The sequence below is a fragment of the Stigmatopora argus genome, chromosome 15 (genome assembly GCF_051989625.1).
Source record: "Stigmatopora argus isolate UIUO_Sarg chromosome 15, RoL_Sarg_1.0, whole genome shotgun sequence".
Classification (NCBI taxonomy): domain Eukaryota; kingdom Metazoa; phylum Chordata; class Actinopteri; order Syngnathiformes; family Syngnathidae; genus Stigmatopora; species Stigmatopora argus.
This window is the reverse complement of record NC_135401.1, coordinates 7269334-7288112: the sequence shown is the minus strand read 5'-3', so window position 1 is coordinate 7288112 and position 18779 is coordinate 7269334. Positions and strand designations below refer to the sequence as shown.

General features: G+C 42.2%; 1 protein-coding gene across 1 annotated transcript; it reads right to left on the bottom strand.

The window, feature by feature from the left end:
• Positions 1–347: 347 nt before the first annotated feature.
• On the bottom strand, positions 348–14475 carry mta1 (metastasis associated 1). The gene is made up of 18 exons (XM_077621349.1): positions 14284–14475; positions 11017–11084; positions 9973–10066; positions 7594–7720; positions 6296–6359; positions 6084–6201; positions 5031–5133; positions 4846–4945; positions 4592–4780; positions 4304–4378; positions 4035–4093; positions 3420–3574; positions 3175–3326; positions 2920–3109; positions 2744–2836; positions 2309–2464; positions 1022–1171; positions 348–946 (listed from the first exon to the last, which is right to left on the bottom strand). The coding sequence occupies exons 1-17, from the start codon at positions 14309–14311 to the stop codon at positions 1062–1064; spliced, it is 1881 nt and encodes a 626-aa protein (XP_077477475.1). The 5' UTR covers positions 14312–14475; the 3' UTR covers positions 348–946; positions 1022–1061.
• Positions 14476–18779: the final 4304 nt, after the last annotated feature.

Below are 18779 nucleotides of genomic sequence, written 5' to 3'. Positions count from 1 at the left end.
TGAAATGACAGAAATAAGAATATTTGCTGTTTTTTTCTTATTTATAAAACCTGAAATAAAGATAAACATGCTTTATTTACACTGTCAGTGTCAGCCAATATGTTTAAAGTCTACGTAGTTGTCAAATTATTTGATAATCAATATGGCCATTCGAAGGGAACCAAAACTAAGATAAGTTCCACCACAAAAGTTGAGTTTGCTACCCTACAAAGATCAATTCATTAATTTACGCCATAGAGATTCAATCAAATCTCCATCAACGGCACTGACACATGATCCTTCACTGTCATCCTTCCCAGTTGAAGGTAATTGGACATCTATCACTAAAAAAAGGAATGATGTGCAAATCAATCTTCACTTTTTTAATGACATTATTGAAGCATAGATGCATTACTTGTGAAAAAGGTAGAAAAAACAGCGAGTCCTTCTCAATAAGTTAAACCTTTCTTGGCCCAAAGAATGATTCGGGCCCAGCACGCCAAACTCAAGATTCTTGTAAAGCATTCTTTTTTTTCCTTTTTTTTCTTTTTTTAAATTCAAAATGTCAACACTAACAGAACAAAACAAACAAACGAAAAAAATGGAGTTAACTTTGCTGAAACAAAAGTGCATGTCCTCACAAGGGAGTTTGGAATAATAAATTGTTAAAATAAGAAAAAAATAACATATGAGTTGCAAGTGGCTTATCTTACAGTCCTTCCACATTTTTTTACAAGCATTCCTCATGAAACATTTGACTGCTAAAGAACAAGAAGCCTAATTATAGTCGGTAAAAATAATAAACAAACAATCTGACATTGTAATTATAACAACAAGAGGTGTGAGTAATAAACACAGTCCTGTACAAAGAGATGAACCGTCGGACAGCTGACGGAGAAAAAAACAAAAGCACAATTGACTCCTTCTGCGACTGAGCCTTTTCGTGGAACGTGACTTGGTACGCCCTCTGAAAGGAAAACAGACACGACTCAATCCATTTCTTTCGAGTTAAATGAGCATTAGAAAAGCAAAACTGGGTTACCAAGTGAGGGCAGTGGACGCGGGACGTCCCCGAAGAGCGTTCAGTCCAGTTGGTGCACCTCGTCACGAATGGCGGCCGAAGGCCGGCTGACGTCGCTTATGCGTTTGCCCATGATGTCCCACTGTGGGGTCAAACCTTTGGATTTCGTGCCTGTCAATGAACAAGAAAATATGTCAAACATATTTGCAAACTTTTGATTCAGGTGTCCACATTTATTACGGGACCAAAATACATTTGCCAGTTAAAATCCATATATAAGCCAAAGCAGACATATATTGCAAGTTTTAAAGCACGTGTCAAAGTAGCGGCCCAGGGGCCAAATATGGCCCGCCGCATCATTGTGTGGCCCGGGAAAGTAAATCATGAGTGCCGACTTTCTGTTTTAGGATCAAATTAAAATAAAGAGTATAGATGTTTATTAAATTTCCTGATTTTCCCCCTTTTTAATCAATAATTGTAATTTTTTAATCATTTTTTTCAGTGTTTTTTGTTCAAAAATCATTTTGTAAAATCTAAAAATATATAAGAAAAGCTAAAATAAACATTGTTTTAGATCTATAAAAAACTGAATATTCAGGGCTTTTCATCTAGTTCTTTTAATCCATTTATAATAAAAAATATATATCTAAATATCATATCTAAAATGGTCCGGCCCACGAGAAATCAAGTTGACGTTAAAGCAGCGAACCGACCTGAGTCTGACACCCTTGTTTTAAAGTGTATGCCCTGCAATATGGAGAGCAATTATTAAGCTATTCCTAATTCCTAACCAGTTTGCCAGGCCAAACCTCGGCAAGGACAGGACGGCAGCCTCCTCTTGTTCGGCGCTGTTACCCTGACAACATGGATGGTAGCCTCCAGCTAACGCCAGCAAGATTTGTCAGTCCATCTCTTTTTCCCCCTCCACAAGTCCACTAGGGACTTACAAAGTAGGGCACAACCACTCGCAACAGCGTCCTTCTCCCCAAATTGGAAGCCTTTCCTACTCTACACGACACTGGGTATTAAAATGATTGAAATCATTTTATCATGAAGAAGAAAATGAAAAAAAATCAATCAATATGACTAGCAAAAAGTCATAATGATACATGAAAACAAACAAAAAATCTAATAGAATTACTTGTTCCTCGTGCTATTTAAAAAAATAAAAACACTACACTAGTCAAAATGGATTAAATGTCTTGTACCGTCAATAGCAGTGAAAATGCACTAAAAGTGATTACGTTCTTGGTGAGCGTAATGAAAAATGAGAACTGCTCGCAAACTGCTTATTTTCAAGAGCCTCACCATCAAGTCCATTGTGCTGTTCATAGCTGCGCTTTCCCAAGATGGTGGGGGAGCCATTGTTGAGGATGGGGGAGGACTTGATGGGTGTCAGGCTACCCGTGGAGATGGACACTCCCCGGGTTGGCACCTCCACTTTGGCTGGACGGGGATGTGCTTCTATTTGACGACATCATCGGGACGCAAACATATGTCATTGTAATGTTAATTCAAAAACCATTTGAATATCGTCACCCTCTTAAAATGATCGCCTAAGTCATTTCTTAAGGAAACACGCAACACTGAAACAATTGTTGAACATATGACATTTACAAACAACATTAATCAAAACGGTAGAATGATTTAGACAAAAAACATTTTGGGGGAAAAAAATCACTTCAGCGATTATTTCAACAGGGTGATAATATATGTGATATGACTAGTGCAATTAAATTCTACCTAGATATCGAACCACGGACTCAAGAGGCTTCCGCTCTGTGGGTTTGAGCGGCGAAGGCTTCCCAGGGTCTTTATCTGGCAACCGCAATGCACCTGTGGACACATTTAACTCATTGGTTCAAATGGATTGGTTGTCTATCACCGTCAATGGCACTAAAACATAAACACGTCCTTACATTCAGCCTTGATAGCAGCCGTGTTGACGGGAATGTAGGGGTGGCGGCCCAGGTGGCGGGGCTTGATGATGTCCTGGCAAAGTCGGCGCGCCACCCGCGTGAGCGTGGTGGTCTGCAAGTAAAACGCCTGTCGCGTCTTGACGGCAAACTTTGGGCTGCCGCTGTGTCGCAGAGGCACGCCGTGGGGACTCTAAAGGCGACACAGAGCGCGTCGGGTCTGATGCCTTGTGAGATTGAAAGCGTGCGTGAGTGTACCATGCTGCTGCGGTTGGGTCCGGGCCGCTCCCCGTCCAGCCGGGTGGGCATCTTTAATCCACCGTACTTTTTCCAGTAAGTCCAGCAGGAGGCGCAGAGGCGACACTGCATGTTGGGAGGCCCCCACGAGTACCACTGGTAAGAACTGTTGACTGCACAAAAAGCAGCAATTTGTTTTGGAGGAAACTATCCTTTAGATCACATATTTTACATTGACAAAGTAATATAACAAGTTATAGGCTTACTGTAGCAACTTTCACAGGCTCGTGCGATTGGTGGAGGGTTCTGCCCTGGAACCGGCTGTCCCGGTTGTCCAGGGACGGAGGCTCCACTGGCCCCGTTAACAAGGGCCACCGGCTTTGGGTTGTTGCTGCTCAGCTGGTTGGGGTTTGGCTTGTTGCTACGATAAAAAGGCAGAAGGGGTGTATGGCCAAAGGTCAATGCCATTCATATGCAGCCAGAACAACACCATGCAATAGTCGAGGCTAGAAACCATTTGAAAACCTAACCCTATCATTAGGTGCACGTATTTGATCGATTAGCCAGTTTTATCAATTTGGGTGATCAATCTATCACTTAAACTACAACCGATCTTGTCTGCTGATCGTAGACATTTAGCCACATTAGCATGCTAACATTTGGTTGTGGACATTGATGAGAATATAAGTGCAGTTGTTGGGTGTTACTAAAAATTGGCAGCAACTGCAATGTTTACAATTGCAATGTGTGTGATGTGATCATTACTACCCAAGAAACCCTAATTCAGAATTTAACCAGCTGGAGGATTGTTTGTAAAAAATACAGATCACAGGATGAAGGGTTATTTTTCACTCTTTTTGCTCACAAAATAGTCTACTTACTAGTTGGGGATGTACACCTGCTTTAACTTGCTTTCGGCTTCAGCTGCCTTTAATCTTTTCTGAAAGGGAAAAGGAAAAGAAAGAAAAACTCATTGGATGCCATTGATGGCAATAGACTAAAATGAAAAATGAATTCTTCTCATATTAACTGTGTCATATCAACATTTATAACACTGACACTAAAGAAACAGATCGACAACCTAGCTACTGATTTTATAAATTAAGTGTTCATTGTAGGTGCTGGAAAGGACTTTTCCCCAACAATTTACCTGCTGCACATATCTGTCAGTTGTCTTCCACATGTAGTAATACTCAATGATGCTGGTCAGGGACTTCCACGGTAACTGGAAGTAGGACAAAGAGGCCAAAACATAACAATTTAAAGAGCGTAGAACCAAAAGCAAGCTGGAGACCACGCCCATAATGGCGGCCCGTTGTTTAAACAGAAGGCCAAGTAAGGAAGCACGTTGAGCGGCGCCTACAGCAAACCTCCACCAGGTGTCAGAGTGACGCACATGAGAGAGAAAGCCAGAGAAAGCGGCACACCGTCCACTCACAAAATCTTGCTGGATGTCTGTGAAGTCCTTGCCGTATTTCTCCAACGCCTCCTCGAACAGGTTGGCCTCCGAGGCACTCCACTCCTCCATCTCGTCGCGGCACAGTACCGGGCCGCCCTGAGGCACCAGCGCCGCGATGGCCCGCGTGACATCGTAGCCCGTGCCATGCAAGGTGTCCATGGCGTGGAACTTAAACCCAAAGAAAAACACGTTCAACACAGGCGCCAATTTCACCCAGTTCTGCGGGCGCTCACCAAGGTGATGTCTCTTGAAGCTGCAGCGGCGCTCATGTGCAGGCTGGGTTGACGCACGGAGCTGCTGCAGTCCAACGCTCGGGCGAACGTGCCCACCGACCTAACCCGAACACACGTTTTGGAATCATTTTTGGAAAGTACAAGCAGACAAAATGACAAATGATGAATTAACATGCATCACCTACCGAGCTACGACTAAAAACTGGTCAATCTGCTTCTCGGTCAGCGAGCTACTAGGCTCCCAGATCTTTTCCTCCAGTTTTTCCAGATCCCTGGCATCCTCCTCGCCTACATACACAAACAAGGTGATGACATCTTCCACCCTTTACAGATTACCCTGATGTATTTTGCGTAGTGAAACTCGGGGGAACAAACCTGTCCAACCTTAAAACTAAATGAAGGAAAATGTCATTAAAGGGGCTTTTGTTATTAAGCAGCTTGGCGTCTCTCGCCCATGGAGTGCCAATTGCAATCCCACCTGCTATGATCTCCATTTTGGTTTAATAGCCCATTGAACATGGCAGTTATAGAGTGAAATACAAGTAAAATGAATAATAAATGCAGGTTAGAACATGGATTATTTTTGAAAGAATTATCAATTAAATTAATAATGAGGAGAGGGATGAAGTATAGAACTAATTAGTAGAAGAAAAAAAGACACAGAATGTTGCAATACCTCCATGCAAATCAACAAACAAGTAGAACAAATGGTATAAACATTTTAGTACTATTAGCAAGATGGCGGCGCGCACTGACGCAGCGGCTCTATGCTCTCCAGTTTTATCACTTATTTGGGTCTTTTGCCGAGAAAAAGCACCTTATGGAGAAGCACTACCAATTTCGTCATACGCAGTTTCTGGGTGTGATGACAATTAGGCTTTTGTTGTTGTTAAAAGTGAAATATGACATTTTACAAAATAAACTATTGCATATTTATTATAATACAGAATAGTGAAAACATCTATTAAGTTTGGTCCATTATGTCTATTAAATTATTTAAAAAAATGTTTCCCACAAGTTATGGCTATTCAATTCAGCCACAAAATACTGCACTTTTTAGAATATTATTACAAGGCTGAAGGCATAGAAAGTCTACACTCAAATAGTTGTTCTTGTGCTTCTTCAACTCGTGGAATCTAATTCTGAAGTCCTACTCATCTGTCATTTGCGAATAAATTGTCTAGAAAATTGGTACATTTGCACGGACGCAAAAATACTGCCAACAGTTGAATTCCCACCTTCATTCAGTAGGTCAGTAATGTCGGCCTGGTACTTGTTGCCCACCCGGATCTCCCCTTTGTCGGCTAGCAGGGTCTTCTGCTGAGGGTCGTACACCAGCGAGTAGAAGAAAGCATCCTGGAAACGTGCAAAGATATAAATTGAATTGTCCTCTGGTAAACGGCGGCAGTCGAACTCTGTAAATATGTATGACTGGTTTGAATGAACACACCTCTCTTTCCAGGTAGGACTTAAGCGCTTCTGTCTCATTCAGCAGCGTCACACAGCATTTCCCCCTGGAGGTTAATGACATGAGAGGAGTGGCTGAGTTACTTCATTAAAGCGCAAATGCCAAGGACAATGTGAGGGCGTAGAATTGGCTGCTATTGATGGCAATAGACACCTGACTGAAACTGAAATGTCCCCAAAAGAACGGAATATCAAAACCTGTAATCAACAGAAAGTGATCCTGTAATCATGCAAGGGTGTCAAACTCGGGTTGGTTCGCGGGCCGCATTAACGTCAACTCGATTTGTGGGCTGGACCATTTTAGATATAATATTTAATTATGATTTTTATAAATGGATTAAAAGAACTGGATTAAAAGACCTGAATATTCAGTTTTTTATAGATCTAAAACAATGTTTATTTTAGCTTTTTTTGAAATATATTTTTAAATTTTACAAAATGATTTTTGAACTAAAAACACAGAAAAAAATGATTAAAAAATTACAATTATTGATTTAAAAGGGGGAAAATCAGGAAATGTAATATACATCTATATTCTTCATTTCAATTTGATCCTAAAACAGAAAGTCAGCCCTCATGATTTACTTTCCCGGGCCACACAAAATGATGCGGCGGGCCAGATTTGGCCCCCGGGCCGCCACATTGACATGCCGTAATGTATCAACAGAACTGCGCGCTTAATGTTACAGCAAGGAACTGTTGTGTTGTGATGGCAAATCCATGCTAGTGACAATCATTAATGTCCATAGCATCGACAACCATGTACGTCGAAGTCCATGGACATCGCTTTCTTAGAGGGATTTCAACCGTTCCAACTTTAAACTGATTTGCTCGCACCTCATGAAAAATATTTGGGGAAAATTCCACCCATAAAATGCTTACATTAGACCCAAAAATTGGGACTCTGTGGTCAATGTTATTGGACCCACAAAAAATTGCCCTTTGCCCCCTCCCCCACTCATTGAAATTTAACTCACAAACAAGTTTCTATTGGGTCCCAATGACAGTGAATGGGACTCACAAATCTATACCCATATACGGACATTCCATTGACGGCGATATACGTGAAATATACTTGCATCCTTGCATTTTCCAAAAATGCACACCCTGAAACTAACAGCTCTCACGGTATTTAAAATCAACAACTTATCAGTTTTTGCGGAGGTAATAATGCCCAAGTGATAAGGACCAGCAAAAAAAAAAAAATGCTCATGGCTTTCAAAAATGGAATCCACTTATTAGAGAGTTTCATGTTGTCATTGTGTCGATATTGTGGTGTACCTTATGTGCGTGGCGGGGAGTGACTCCAGCTGCCGGGACAAAAAGAGCTCCCTGTGTCTGAGTTGATGTTTCTGCTTCTCAGGGAGGTCTGTCATCTCAGGATTCTCCATCTCCTCCTCCAACTCCCCTAAAGGATTAAAAAAAAGTGTTTTCTAAGGAAAAAGCAGGTTTGCAAATGCCTAACATTTGATTATTTACAAAGAAAAGTCTGCTTCAAAATAAAAATATAAAAAGATCATTTGTTTACTGTTAAAAGAGGCTTGCAAAAGAGGTTTGGGCAGTTCTCTTTGTGTGAGTGTGGGGGGTAGAAAGACCTCGGTGGTGAAAGATGGACGAGCTAAAAGCTAAAGTATGCGTTGCTGCTATGGTGGCCGGAACAGGAGGATGTGTGAATGCAGTGGTTTAGACGAAAAGACGCAGGAAGAGGAATAGAGAAATCTGGCAGGAGAAGGAGAACAAAAAACAAGTGAGGGATCGTAAGAAAGCAAGATTATGAATGCCAGCGAACGCGAGCGAGTACGTGCTCCAATTTATTTGGACTTTCATTAGAGGCCAGACATAGCGAGCGAGTCGCACAGGCGAACAAAAGCAATCAAGGGATTTTCAACAGTGGAGCTGTGTGGCCAAAATCAATACACACACACACACATGCACACACACTTCAGTCAAGCTATCGTCTCACAGCTAATTATTAACGGAGCTTATTGAATCAAAATCTTCAATGGGAGAAATGAATCAAAAGAGGAAGAGTTTATGATAAAGCGAGACAAGTGGTGGCGGATAGAAGCATCTTCCACACGCCCAGAGGCACAAACTGTCCTTCCATCTCACCTGTCCAGGCCTTTTATCATTTATTGACAAATGAGGTCACCTTACGAGGCTAACGGGCCTGCCTTAACGAACTGACTTCACCTTTACAACACGCTGAAGAGACATTTATTTTGGATCCAATGTCGGCAGGAATCACTGAGGCCGGTCTATTTTTGTACCAAACTAGGGTCAATAAATATTCTTTATCTATTCATTTTTTTCAATTAAAAATTGAAAGGTTAGATATTGTCTTTGTTTTGATCAGTTTTCAATTTTTCTTCCTTTTTTCCCAATTTATTTTTTTAAGAAAGAAAAGGGGGAAGTGTAAATATAGACTAGCTATGCTATTTACATTTAATTTTAGCAAGAAACGAAGTCGAGGCGTATAATTTACGAGATACACAAAATGATGTCGTGGGCCGAATCTGGCCCCAGGACCTTGAATTTGACACCTATGCTTAATTTTTTTTTAAAAATCATGTCAACGTACACATGTGGTCGCTAGGACACACATCATGTCAAAGGAACACAATGCATTGAAGAGTTTGGTTATGGTAAAAGCAGTTGGTTTTGTGCCTGCAACAGTTCGCTGAAGCACTTCTAAAAAGAACCCATGACTCCATGGGTGTGGGGCTACATCCTGTATGTGTCTCGCTGCAGCAAAGTGTGTACGTGTAGCTGGATGGGTAGTATATCGGTGTGTGTGTGTGTGTGCGCGCGTTACACATGTTATGTATGCCTGGTAGTCCAGTCCCAGCAATGGCTTGTTGGTAGTTTTAAGTCAGTGTTGCTATGGCTCAGTGGAGGGTGGCGGCCAATTCTCAGTGCGTTAATGTGCGTGTGGTGTGAGTCATTGATCAAATATTTTACTTGCACAGATTCAGAACCCTCCCTTAATAGGGCCTCAAGAAGATCCGCCTCCATCTATCAAGGCACTCTTCTTACTGGTCAGCGCAGTATTTTAACCACCTGACTTTCAATACTTAAATTCGTCGTGACTTTAACCTTTTTGGGGGAGCACATTAGAGCCCAACAAGCAATTTTTCATAAAAGGTTTTACTAATATAGTGGCATCACCTGCTTTAGGGTCACTTCCAACATTTCCAGGCAAAATAAAGCAGTTACAGAATTGGACGGTTGTTGATCTGCTTCCTTATTTTTAGTGTCGATAGTAATGTATCACAATTACTGCGTGTTCAAAACTCAAAGCAGCTTGATCCATTTTGGACTTTTCTCATTTGCTCCTAGTTTTCAAAGTGTATTCTCTGAAGTTCTTCAGTAGGGCTATCGTCCTTGCGAAGCAGCCAGGCAGCCATTCAAAAGAATGCCAGCACTTAGGAGTACCACGCCGACTCCGAGAAACACTTTCCGAGGACGCCATGAAAGGCAAACATGCACGCGCGGAGTTATCCTTGTATCGCGAGCGGTGTGTTGTGTTGCGTTGCGCGGCGAAGCTGCGGTCTCTTCTTACGTCAATACGGTGCGAAAAGATGCAGTGGGATGAAAAGTGAACGGTGTCGCGATGCTCGCTACACATTTTTGAAGCACGCGTTCCGCTCGGTCACTCACTGGCGTGCTTGTCTGCCAGGGCGATGAGCGTGCTGGAGATGTCCCTGCGTCGGTAAAAACACACCACTTTGGCCTCCACGTTCCCATTGGCCGTCTGCAGAGGAGAGACAATCGGCGTTACTATGGCAACAGGTGGTAGTGCCGCCGCACGCACAGACGATAGACGAAAGCGAATTGGGGGGGGGTGATTGCTCGTTCCTAAGTTTGCTGCAGACACGCTGTGAGGCAATTTCACGCTGTGAAAATCACAAGAACAATGATAGGGAATTTTAACATGTGATTCCCGCGCCGTTTTTGAGACTCGCGGAAGAAGCGGCAGGGAAAACATTGTCATTCTGTGTTATGTAGCAAATGCTTAAGATGGCAGTATTGTATTGATTTTGGTAGAGGGGGTGCTGGTGGGTAAATAATTAAGTGTAAAAAGCAATAATGGTCAGTTAGACATTGATCTGTGGCCTTTAGTGCACTGCTAATCTAATGTAACGGCAAAGACATTAACTCATTGGCTGCCATTGACGCCAATGGACGTTTAATAGGGGCCTGTTACAAAGAACGGCTCCGACCTAATCAACAGGGAATTTTCCATTTTAGATATGCATCTACAAGACTTGAGCTCCGTTTGAACGATGCAGCAAGGCCACGTGAATACAATTTAGTATCCTTGCCAAGCAGTGATGGCAACACGATCGTCAATACACACACTTTCACAATGACATCCTCTTCAGCTTAGGTCGTCGGTTCTGACAATTGCTATTGTTTTTCAATACATCTAGCAGTGAAATGGTAACAGCCTCGGAGGGAGATCAGTTTTTTTGGGCTTGGGGTTGTATTTTTAATTTACTTTTTTTTTTAAAAGATCATATTTCAGTGGCATTGGTGGCGACAGAGGTCTAACCTCCCAGTCCACAAGGATTTTATGTGTATTGCCTTCAATGTTAACCACTGAATGTGAATGATTTAATGAGTTCCATTCTAGAGGGAAGCTGGATTTCAAATTACAGTATCAAAAACAATAACACTGAAAAGCCACAAACACACACTCACCTTATTCAACTCCTCTATCCTCCTGATCAGCAGAGGGTTACTGGACGAGTTCTCAAAATAAACATAATCTGGAAGAGGCGGAGCAAAAAGGGTGTAAAATTGGGAAAGGAGGACAAGAAAAAAAACGTTAGTCATCTTCAATAAACCATTCCTTATATATATATATATTCATATATAGAGACAATATCACTTTCGTAGCCACTACTAGTATTTATCGCAAAACTCACACATGCAAATATTATTGTGTAGCTGTGCGTGTTTGTGTGGGTCCTGGCATGGGTCCAGACTCATGGGAGGCTTAACGCTCACCAGGATGTCCCCACCAGCCCCCGGGGCTTGGTGGGGCGCCCGGTTTTAGCCCGGCATGTTTCTTGGCCCACCACCATCAGATTATACCCCGCACACTTGGGCGGCTGCCTGGAGCTACCGTCCTACTCGCGGGCCCCCCAAAAAACGCACGTGTACACACAAACACCCATCCCCCCAAAATCTATGACCCCCCTGGGGGACAAAGTCAGAACCAAACGCAAGAAAGCCTCTTTTACACTGCTACCATGTACTAAAAAACATATTAAAATCTGGGAAAACAACCAGTATTTTTGTACTCAAACGGCATTAAGTTTAATAAGCTAGCAGCTAATTGTCATCTAGCATTTTGCCATTCAGATTTGCGTCTCCTCGGCCTGCTTCGGATCAACTCAGCAGTCTTTTTGGGTAACACGCCTTCATTGGCTCATGCAAACTTCAACGTCACGGTCTCGGAAGGCCGCCGGTCGAACGACGCTGGAAGATTTGACGGCATGGGGGGAGGGGTAGCATTTATGGGTGATGATGGGAAACAGAGAGAGACGGAGTGATGTCGCTCAGCCTGCGGGCCTCTCACATGGCGGAAATTTTCAGCAGCCCCACTGCGCCACTCGATATCCATCGCTACTTCCGTAGCAACTTTCCTAGGAAACAAAGAGTGCACGCCAGCGTCTCTACCTTTTTGGTGGCGAGAAACACTCATGTTGTGTCGCAACGTCATCTGGCTCGCCATTTAATTGCTCCCTCCGAGCTGCCGCGGGCAAACGTCCACAATTTCTTCGTCTTAGTGGTTTGAATTATAAGTGTCTGATCAGCAGACTCGTCCCCATGTTGTGATGATTTATGTTTTGATCCGTAGAAAAATAGGACTGTCATTTTTTTCTCACGGGTTGACCGTGCTTGTCTAGCGCCGTTGAAATATTAACCCACGTCCTTCCATTGATGGCGACTCGCAGCAACTGATGGGCATTTCTGTTTTTTTACCATATTTACATATGATAAGATTCCTTATGATAAGGTTTTCTTGGCCCTCCCCTCCAGTTTAAAAGTGTGCTCCAAAAGAAAGTGTAAAAGTATGCACCTTTTGACCGCATTTTAAAACCATCTAGTGATATGGTTGAAAGCTAAAGGTGACATCTTATGATTGATATGTGAACAAACCTTTGCCAAGCTTCCTGCACATTTTCTGTAACATTTTCCAAGAGGTTTGAAACCGTGCAGCGGAAAGTGGGAACTGCGGCCCTCGCAGGGGATTGGGGGATGTATTAGGGTGTACGGGGGGAACAAAGACATCAAGTCCTGCCAAGACGGCTTTTGTCCCGGCTTGATTCACTCCGGAAAGTCATTGCTTCTCCCGAGATGGACAGACATTGTCTTACAAAACGTCCATCATCATTAAAACCGCTGCAAAAAGTGACCTAAAACACTCAGAGATTTCTTGTTGGCAGGATTATTATTTAAAAACGGGAATGCGCAAATAGCATGTTTCTCATACAATACGATTATGTGGACTTAACGGCAGATTTGTTTGTGCAGCGTTAGGCCTAATTGTGGCATTCAAATGCATCTCGGCTCGCGTGCTACGATCCAAGGAGTTAAAACGAGAACGAAGGAGACAAATCCCATTAATCAGCCATTTATACTCCTCGGCAAACAAATTAGTTTCCAACAGAAGCCACCTTAGACTCAAGAGCTCGGAATTCAACACAAGACGCTCTTGAAGCTGGACATATTTGTTAATCGGTGAAGTGTTAATTTACTAAGAATTCAGTGGTTGCTATTGACGACGATGGACGTCTAACGCATTTGAACTGGTTCGCAGTTCAAATAAATGTATTGGAGGTCCATCATGGTCAATGCTATTGACACGTGATCATCCGTGGTCAACCCTCTCAGTTCAAACAGGGACCCTAAACAAGGATTTTGGGGAGTAACTTTCACTACGTTTGACTTGCTTTTGAAAAACACCTGATGGTTTATTGTTCTGTTTTTGCACATTTGAAAACCTAGTCTTTTAGTTGCAATGGCTACACACAAGGTAATTCCAGATTCACAACAAAGTTTAAGCGTTAATAACTTTGCAGCACTTTCATGTAATACCCCGTCCAGACAATATTCCTCAACGGGAGGTCCGGCCTATCAAAGACGTAACAATAGCACACCTGTGTGATATTTGAAATCTGACCTTGATTCCAAGTAGGTCTAGTACCTTCTTTTTTTAAACAGATACCAATAGAAGTCAAGTTTAAGTTTCCTCAACACTCAACTTGCAAAGCAAATGTCATGATGGCATTTTTCTCAGCCTAATTTGGGAGGGATGATGTACTCCCATCAGTATAAAAGCACAATAGCCATAACAACACCTATGCAGACGGAAGAAACACGGGTGGCGAGTTTGAAAGAAAGCTGAAACACATCTTGTTGGGTCAAAAAGCAATCGTCACTGTCCAAAGTTCTCAACTGTCCTTCTGAAATTTTAAGTGTCATTGGATGACCACCCAACTCATCCTTTTCCATTTGTTTGAACGTGCAGGTGTGCCTAATGTTTTGTCTCACGTAAAACTCGTTCTAAACGACATTTTCGCCATAGCACTAGCTAAAAGAAATACTAGTTTAACACTAGTTTGACGCCAATTTGGCGCGTTTTAACCTAAAACCAAAGTGGTTCCTGATAACTTTAAAAGACGTGTTAGTAGAAATGTGACACTCCAATGAAGAGGTAGTTGATCGTCATTAGAAGTTACACAAAAACACGATTCAATATCGACACCTGAAATATAAAAAGGCTGTAATAGGAGTTCCAGGCAGTGGAAAAAAAAGACAAAAAGGAGGCGGACGGGAAGGAGGAAAAAAACACACACAAATGCATCAGCACACAATTTACCATGGCGGGTCCAAGCAGGAGTGAGTCAAACCTCCCCGATGTCGCAAGCGCAGCCTCCATCCCACTTTTTGTCTTACCTCCGACCCGGTACATGTTGGCCGCCATGGCTGCCCCGCCGGTGCCGAGAAGAAGGAAGCCTCCTCTCTCTCCGTTCGGCTTGCCGTCTCGCTGCTTCCCCGCTTCTTCGGCTGTCGGTGGCCGTGTTGCTAGCTGTGCTGCCGCCGCGGTGTGTTGGAAAATGGTGGCCCGATCAATACGAAACAGACCAGCCTTGGAGACCTTAAAGAGACAGTACACCCAAAGCCCAGCAGAGTAGACACGACCCGAGCTTTGAAGGGCAGCGAAATACTTTGACCTCTTCGAAAATAAGAAAAAAAAAGTCACTACATTCCAGTTTATAATCCTTTACAGGCACGCAACTACTTTTTAGTAATAAAAAAATACATAGCTTTAAGCACTAATGCCCACAGACAGAGATATGGGCCATGTTTACTACTGGTATATTGTTTGATATCATGCAAGTGAGGCCTTCTTGATTTAAAATGTGATGTCAAAATCAATATTCTTTTAATATAATTTCTTAATGAGGGCGTTAATGAGTGGTCAGTCCACCTGTGTGGGGTTTGCATGTTCTCCCTGGGCCTCCGTGGGTTTTCTCTGGGTACTCCGGTTTCCTCCCACATTCCAAAGACATGTATAGTAGGCTGATTGGACACTCTAAATTGCCCTTAGGTCTGAGTGTGAGCATGAATGGTTGTTTGTCTCCTTGTGCCTTGCGATTCGCTGGCCACCAATTCAGGATGTCCCCCGCCTCTGGCCCAAAGTCAGTTGGGATAGGCTCCAGCACCCCCCGTGACCCTAGTAAGGATAAAGGAGTTCAGAAAATGAGATGTGATGAGATGAGAATTTCTCAAAGGTATTGGAAATGGAAACGTGAATAAATTATATATAGCATTACTGCTCAACCATTAAAAAAATAGGTTTGAACTAAAAAGATGAATGAATAAATCTTTTGAATAAATAAAGAGAATTATTGCAGTTTCGTATTTGTTATTTATGATTTGGATTTTGGAATGAAAAGGGGAGCTAGAAAACATTTTCTTTCTATTTTTTCACTTTTTAATTAAAAAGGGAAAATATAATCAGTCTCTTTTTAGTTAATTAATTAATTGTTTCTTTTTTTAATTTTGGGAAGCGAAAAAAAATGGATATTCTCTCATTGCAGTAGCAAGAACTATAAAGTTAATTATATTCGTGGACCACACAAAATGATGTGGCAGACCTGCTCTAAATGTACCCTATTGATTTTTTTTTTCAAATGTACGGCTGAAAATATCCACTATTATTCTTGGAATGATCAGATTTTAATGAATGAATTAATCTTCCACTTTGTTCCAGCTGCAGCTCTTAGGTAGCATGCTGATCAGACCTGCTCCTAAATCCCTCAGCTCGATGGGTATCCACCACGACCATCGTCTAAACGCAAATGGCATCTTGGCGTGACATTTAGGGCCGTTTCTTTGAAAGCAGGAGTCCTCTCCTTGCCGTCGGAATGCTGCGGTCAGAGCTGCGTCTGATCTATACCATGTGTAAGCCTCAATTACTGGAGCTTGACACATGGGACTTGGGCCTTGTGGTCACGTGGCGCCAAAGAGCCAATGGCGTGAACCCCCTCCGGTCAAGTTGGCGCCTTGCCTGCAGCTCTGAAGAGATGCTGGATGGTCGCTTTTGTGAAAATAAACGCAGGAAGACGGGTTTTTTCCCACTCATGTGGGCCGCCTAAGCCAAAATAACACTTCTGGATTTGCGGCTTTTCACGGAGATACACCAAAATAGTAGCATCAGACCTGAAACAAAAGATCTGGTGGCAATAGTATGTATTGTATTTGTGTGAGAGACAACAAACCGTTTTCCTCTCAAAATATTTATAGTTTTCTTAAAAATATTCTCTTTTTCGGAACCTTGACTGTCACACTTTTCCCTCCAAAAAATAGACGTCCAAAAATTATCCTTAGAAAGCTCATAGCACCTCATTGCATCATCTGATGTATTCATGATAACACAGTACAGAATTTCCTATTTATGTTTTTTTCTTACTTTTCCATCAATCCGATGAGATCAACTGAATCAATGGGTCCCAATAGTTATAAATCCTTGGATTATTGCATTGATTCTTTAATTTACTGTGATGACCAATGTGAAACACTTGGTAGCACTGTTGGCCACTTTTTCTGAATCCATTTGCTAGTGTTTTGAATGGCTGCGATGCACACTTTGACCATCAGAGAGTAGTATAATACATACATTATACTATCCATACACATCATCTCATTCAATTTAATGTGGAGATAGATAATATGATAACTCATCGACATTAGTAGACGTCCAATCCAAATAATATCCATTTACACATGGTTATAAAATGGTATTAACGCCCAACTAACTCTTAAAAACAAAACAATAGCAGCACATCCCTCACTTTTAAGTGAACCACATAAAGTCAACTATCAATGGCAGTGAATGATGTAATAAGTTACAAAATACATCAGTACTTTTTCATAGCTAAATTTTGACTGGGCAGTTAATTATCAACCAATGGCTACTGTACACATACAATGTGTTCAAATTCCTAGTCCTTTTCTGGACTATGTTTATGTATGTTGCCTCTCCTCACTTGGGAATGCTACTATGTACTGGTATGGTATCGCATACCGCCAGATGACAGCAGCATAGCAGGTGAACTTATGCACATGTGGTCTATGTCTCTTGGCAGTTGGTGTCTCAGCTCGGTTGAGTTTGACCACACCGAAATCAGGAATCACGGGAATGGCAAATGGCACAAGAACATGTCAACCTTGAGTTGTCCCTTGGACTTGGTTGGAAGGAAACAGATCTTGACTGGTTGATTTCTGTTTCCTGTCATAGCAAGTGATATTGGACATTTCTAATGGTCTTGTGAGTATACTATACAATTTCCCTGGCAGGGTAAATAAAGTGTTTTGGATACCAAAGCAAACAAAATCCAAAGTGACAAGTGAAGACATTTGGGACCACATTCCTAGAAATGGACTCTGTTGGAATCCTGAGCCCTCCCGCTGGTAACAACCTCCCAGAACAGCCATAGTCAAACAAAATGTCACAGGCCCTTCTGCTTTCTGGAAAAATGTGGCGTCATGGAAGCCGCCAACAGGCTTTTTGTTGTGTCTCCGCGGGTTTATCTGAGCTCACGGCACACATGATAAAGCTGGTCACAGAGATGCAAACGAGTCGATTCACAGTCTGAAATGTTGTTATCGCAGTAACTGCCATTGACTGGCCTTCATTTTTGAGACTAGTATTTAGAGGAATTTCAGAGACTGAATGTAACAATTTTGTTTTAACTCAAAGGAGTGTAAATCCATTGCCTTTATCTTCCATCTGTGTCTAAAACACAGAAATAGTTCCCCTGTTATACACAGTCGCATCCATCACACGGAGACCCAAAAAAGAGGGATGAGAGACAAAGCAGAGCTCTTAAGTCTTATCTGCAAGATAATGTATCTGTCCATTTGAATCCCAAAGAACACTCCAGTCTGTCCGCTAGCGTTTTATCATCTTGCTGCCGTCGTCTCCTAAATAAGGCGGCGGTTTCTAAAATAATCCGACGTCCCGTGAGGTGGGCGTTGTGGGAACGTTTCAATAATTAATGGGGACTTCGGTACTCAGTCTGCACACGTGACCCCAACACGTGCATTTCAGCGGTCACACCCAATAAAATGAAGTGGATGATCATCTTTCAGAACCAGTGATGACGGTCGTTCAATCCAATCAAATTGGGTTTAAATCTAATGGCGCCAGTGGCTGTCAATGAAATTATATTATGCAAGTACATCTTCCATTCCCATTAATATCGATAAACACTACCTCTTGAAGCTTTGTGGTTCTTGAATGTGCCGCATTAAGCATACAGTATGTTACAGCATTCTTTCAATCTAAACATGTGCATTTGCTATAGTAGTTAGTGCAATACAGGTTTTGCACGACCGGTCTATCTTACTTTCCAGTGACTTCAGACACACCATGTGAGTGTGTTGTGTCAAGTGAGTGAATGTTTTCTTTAGGTAGAAATAAGAAATATTTGGCCATTTTGAAAAATCTTCAATCCCGAAATCTTGAAACACATTTACCTGTGCACGGGCGTGCATGGAGCCCCACTTAAGTGGAAGTGTTGAGTGAGCGAATGTTTGATTTTTCTACAATAGTGAAATAGTGACGAAAGTTCTTGGTGTCAGCATTATTGCAAATGTCCATTGAAGCAGAGAGAAAGAACATTGCAGTGTCCTTGTCATTAAATCTCTCTGAGTTGCCCTGTGCTCATCATCTTTGTGGGTGCTAATACCCAATTTACTACTGTAAAAAATTGTTTTTCACTGACCATGACCTTACTCAGACTGTGTACCGAGACAAACGGAAGCCAAATGAGTTGGTCAGTGGAAACGTTATCTCCAGGCTACCACTACTGTACTTAAATCTGCTCTTCCGCCACAGCCGGCGTCTGCTTTTCGTCTGCCGGCAGATGACGCTTACAGTACGT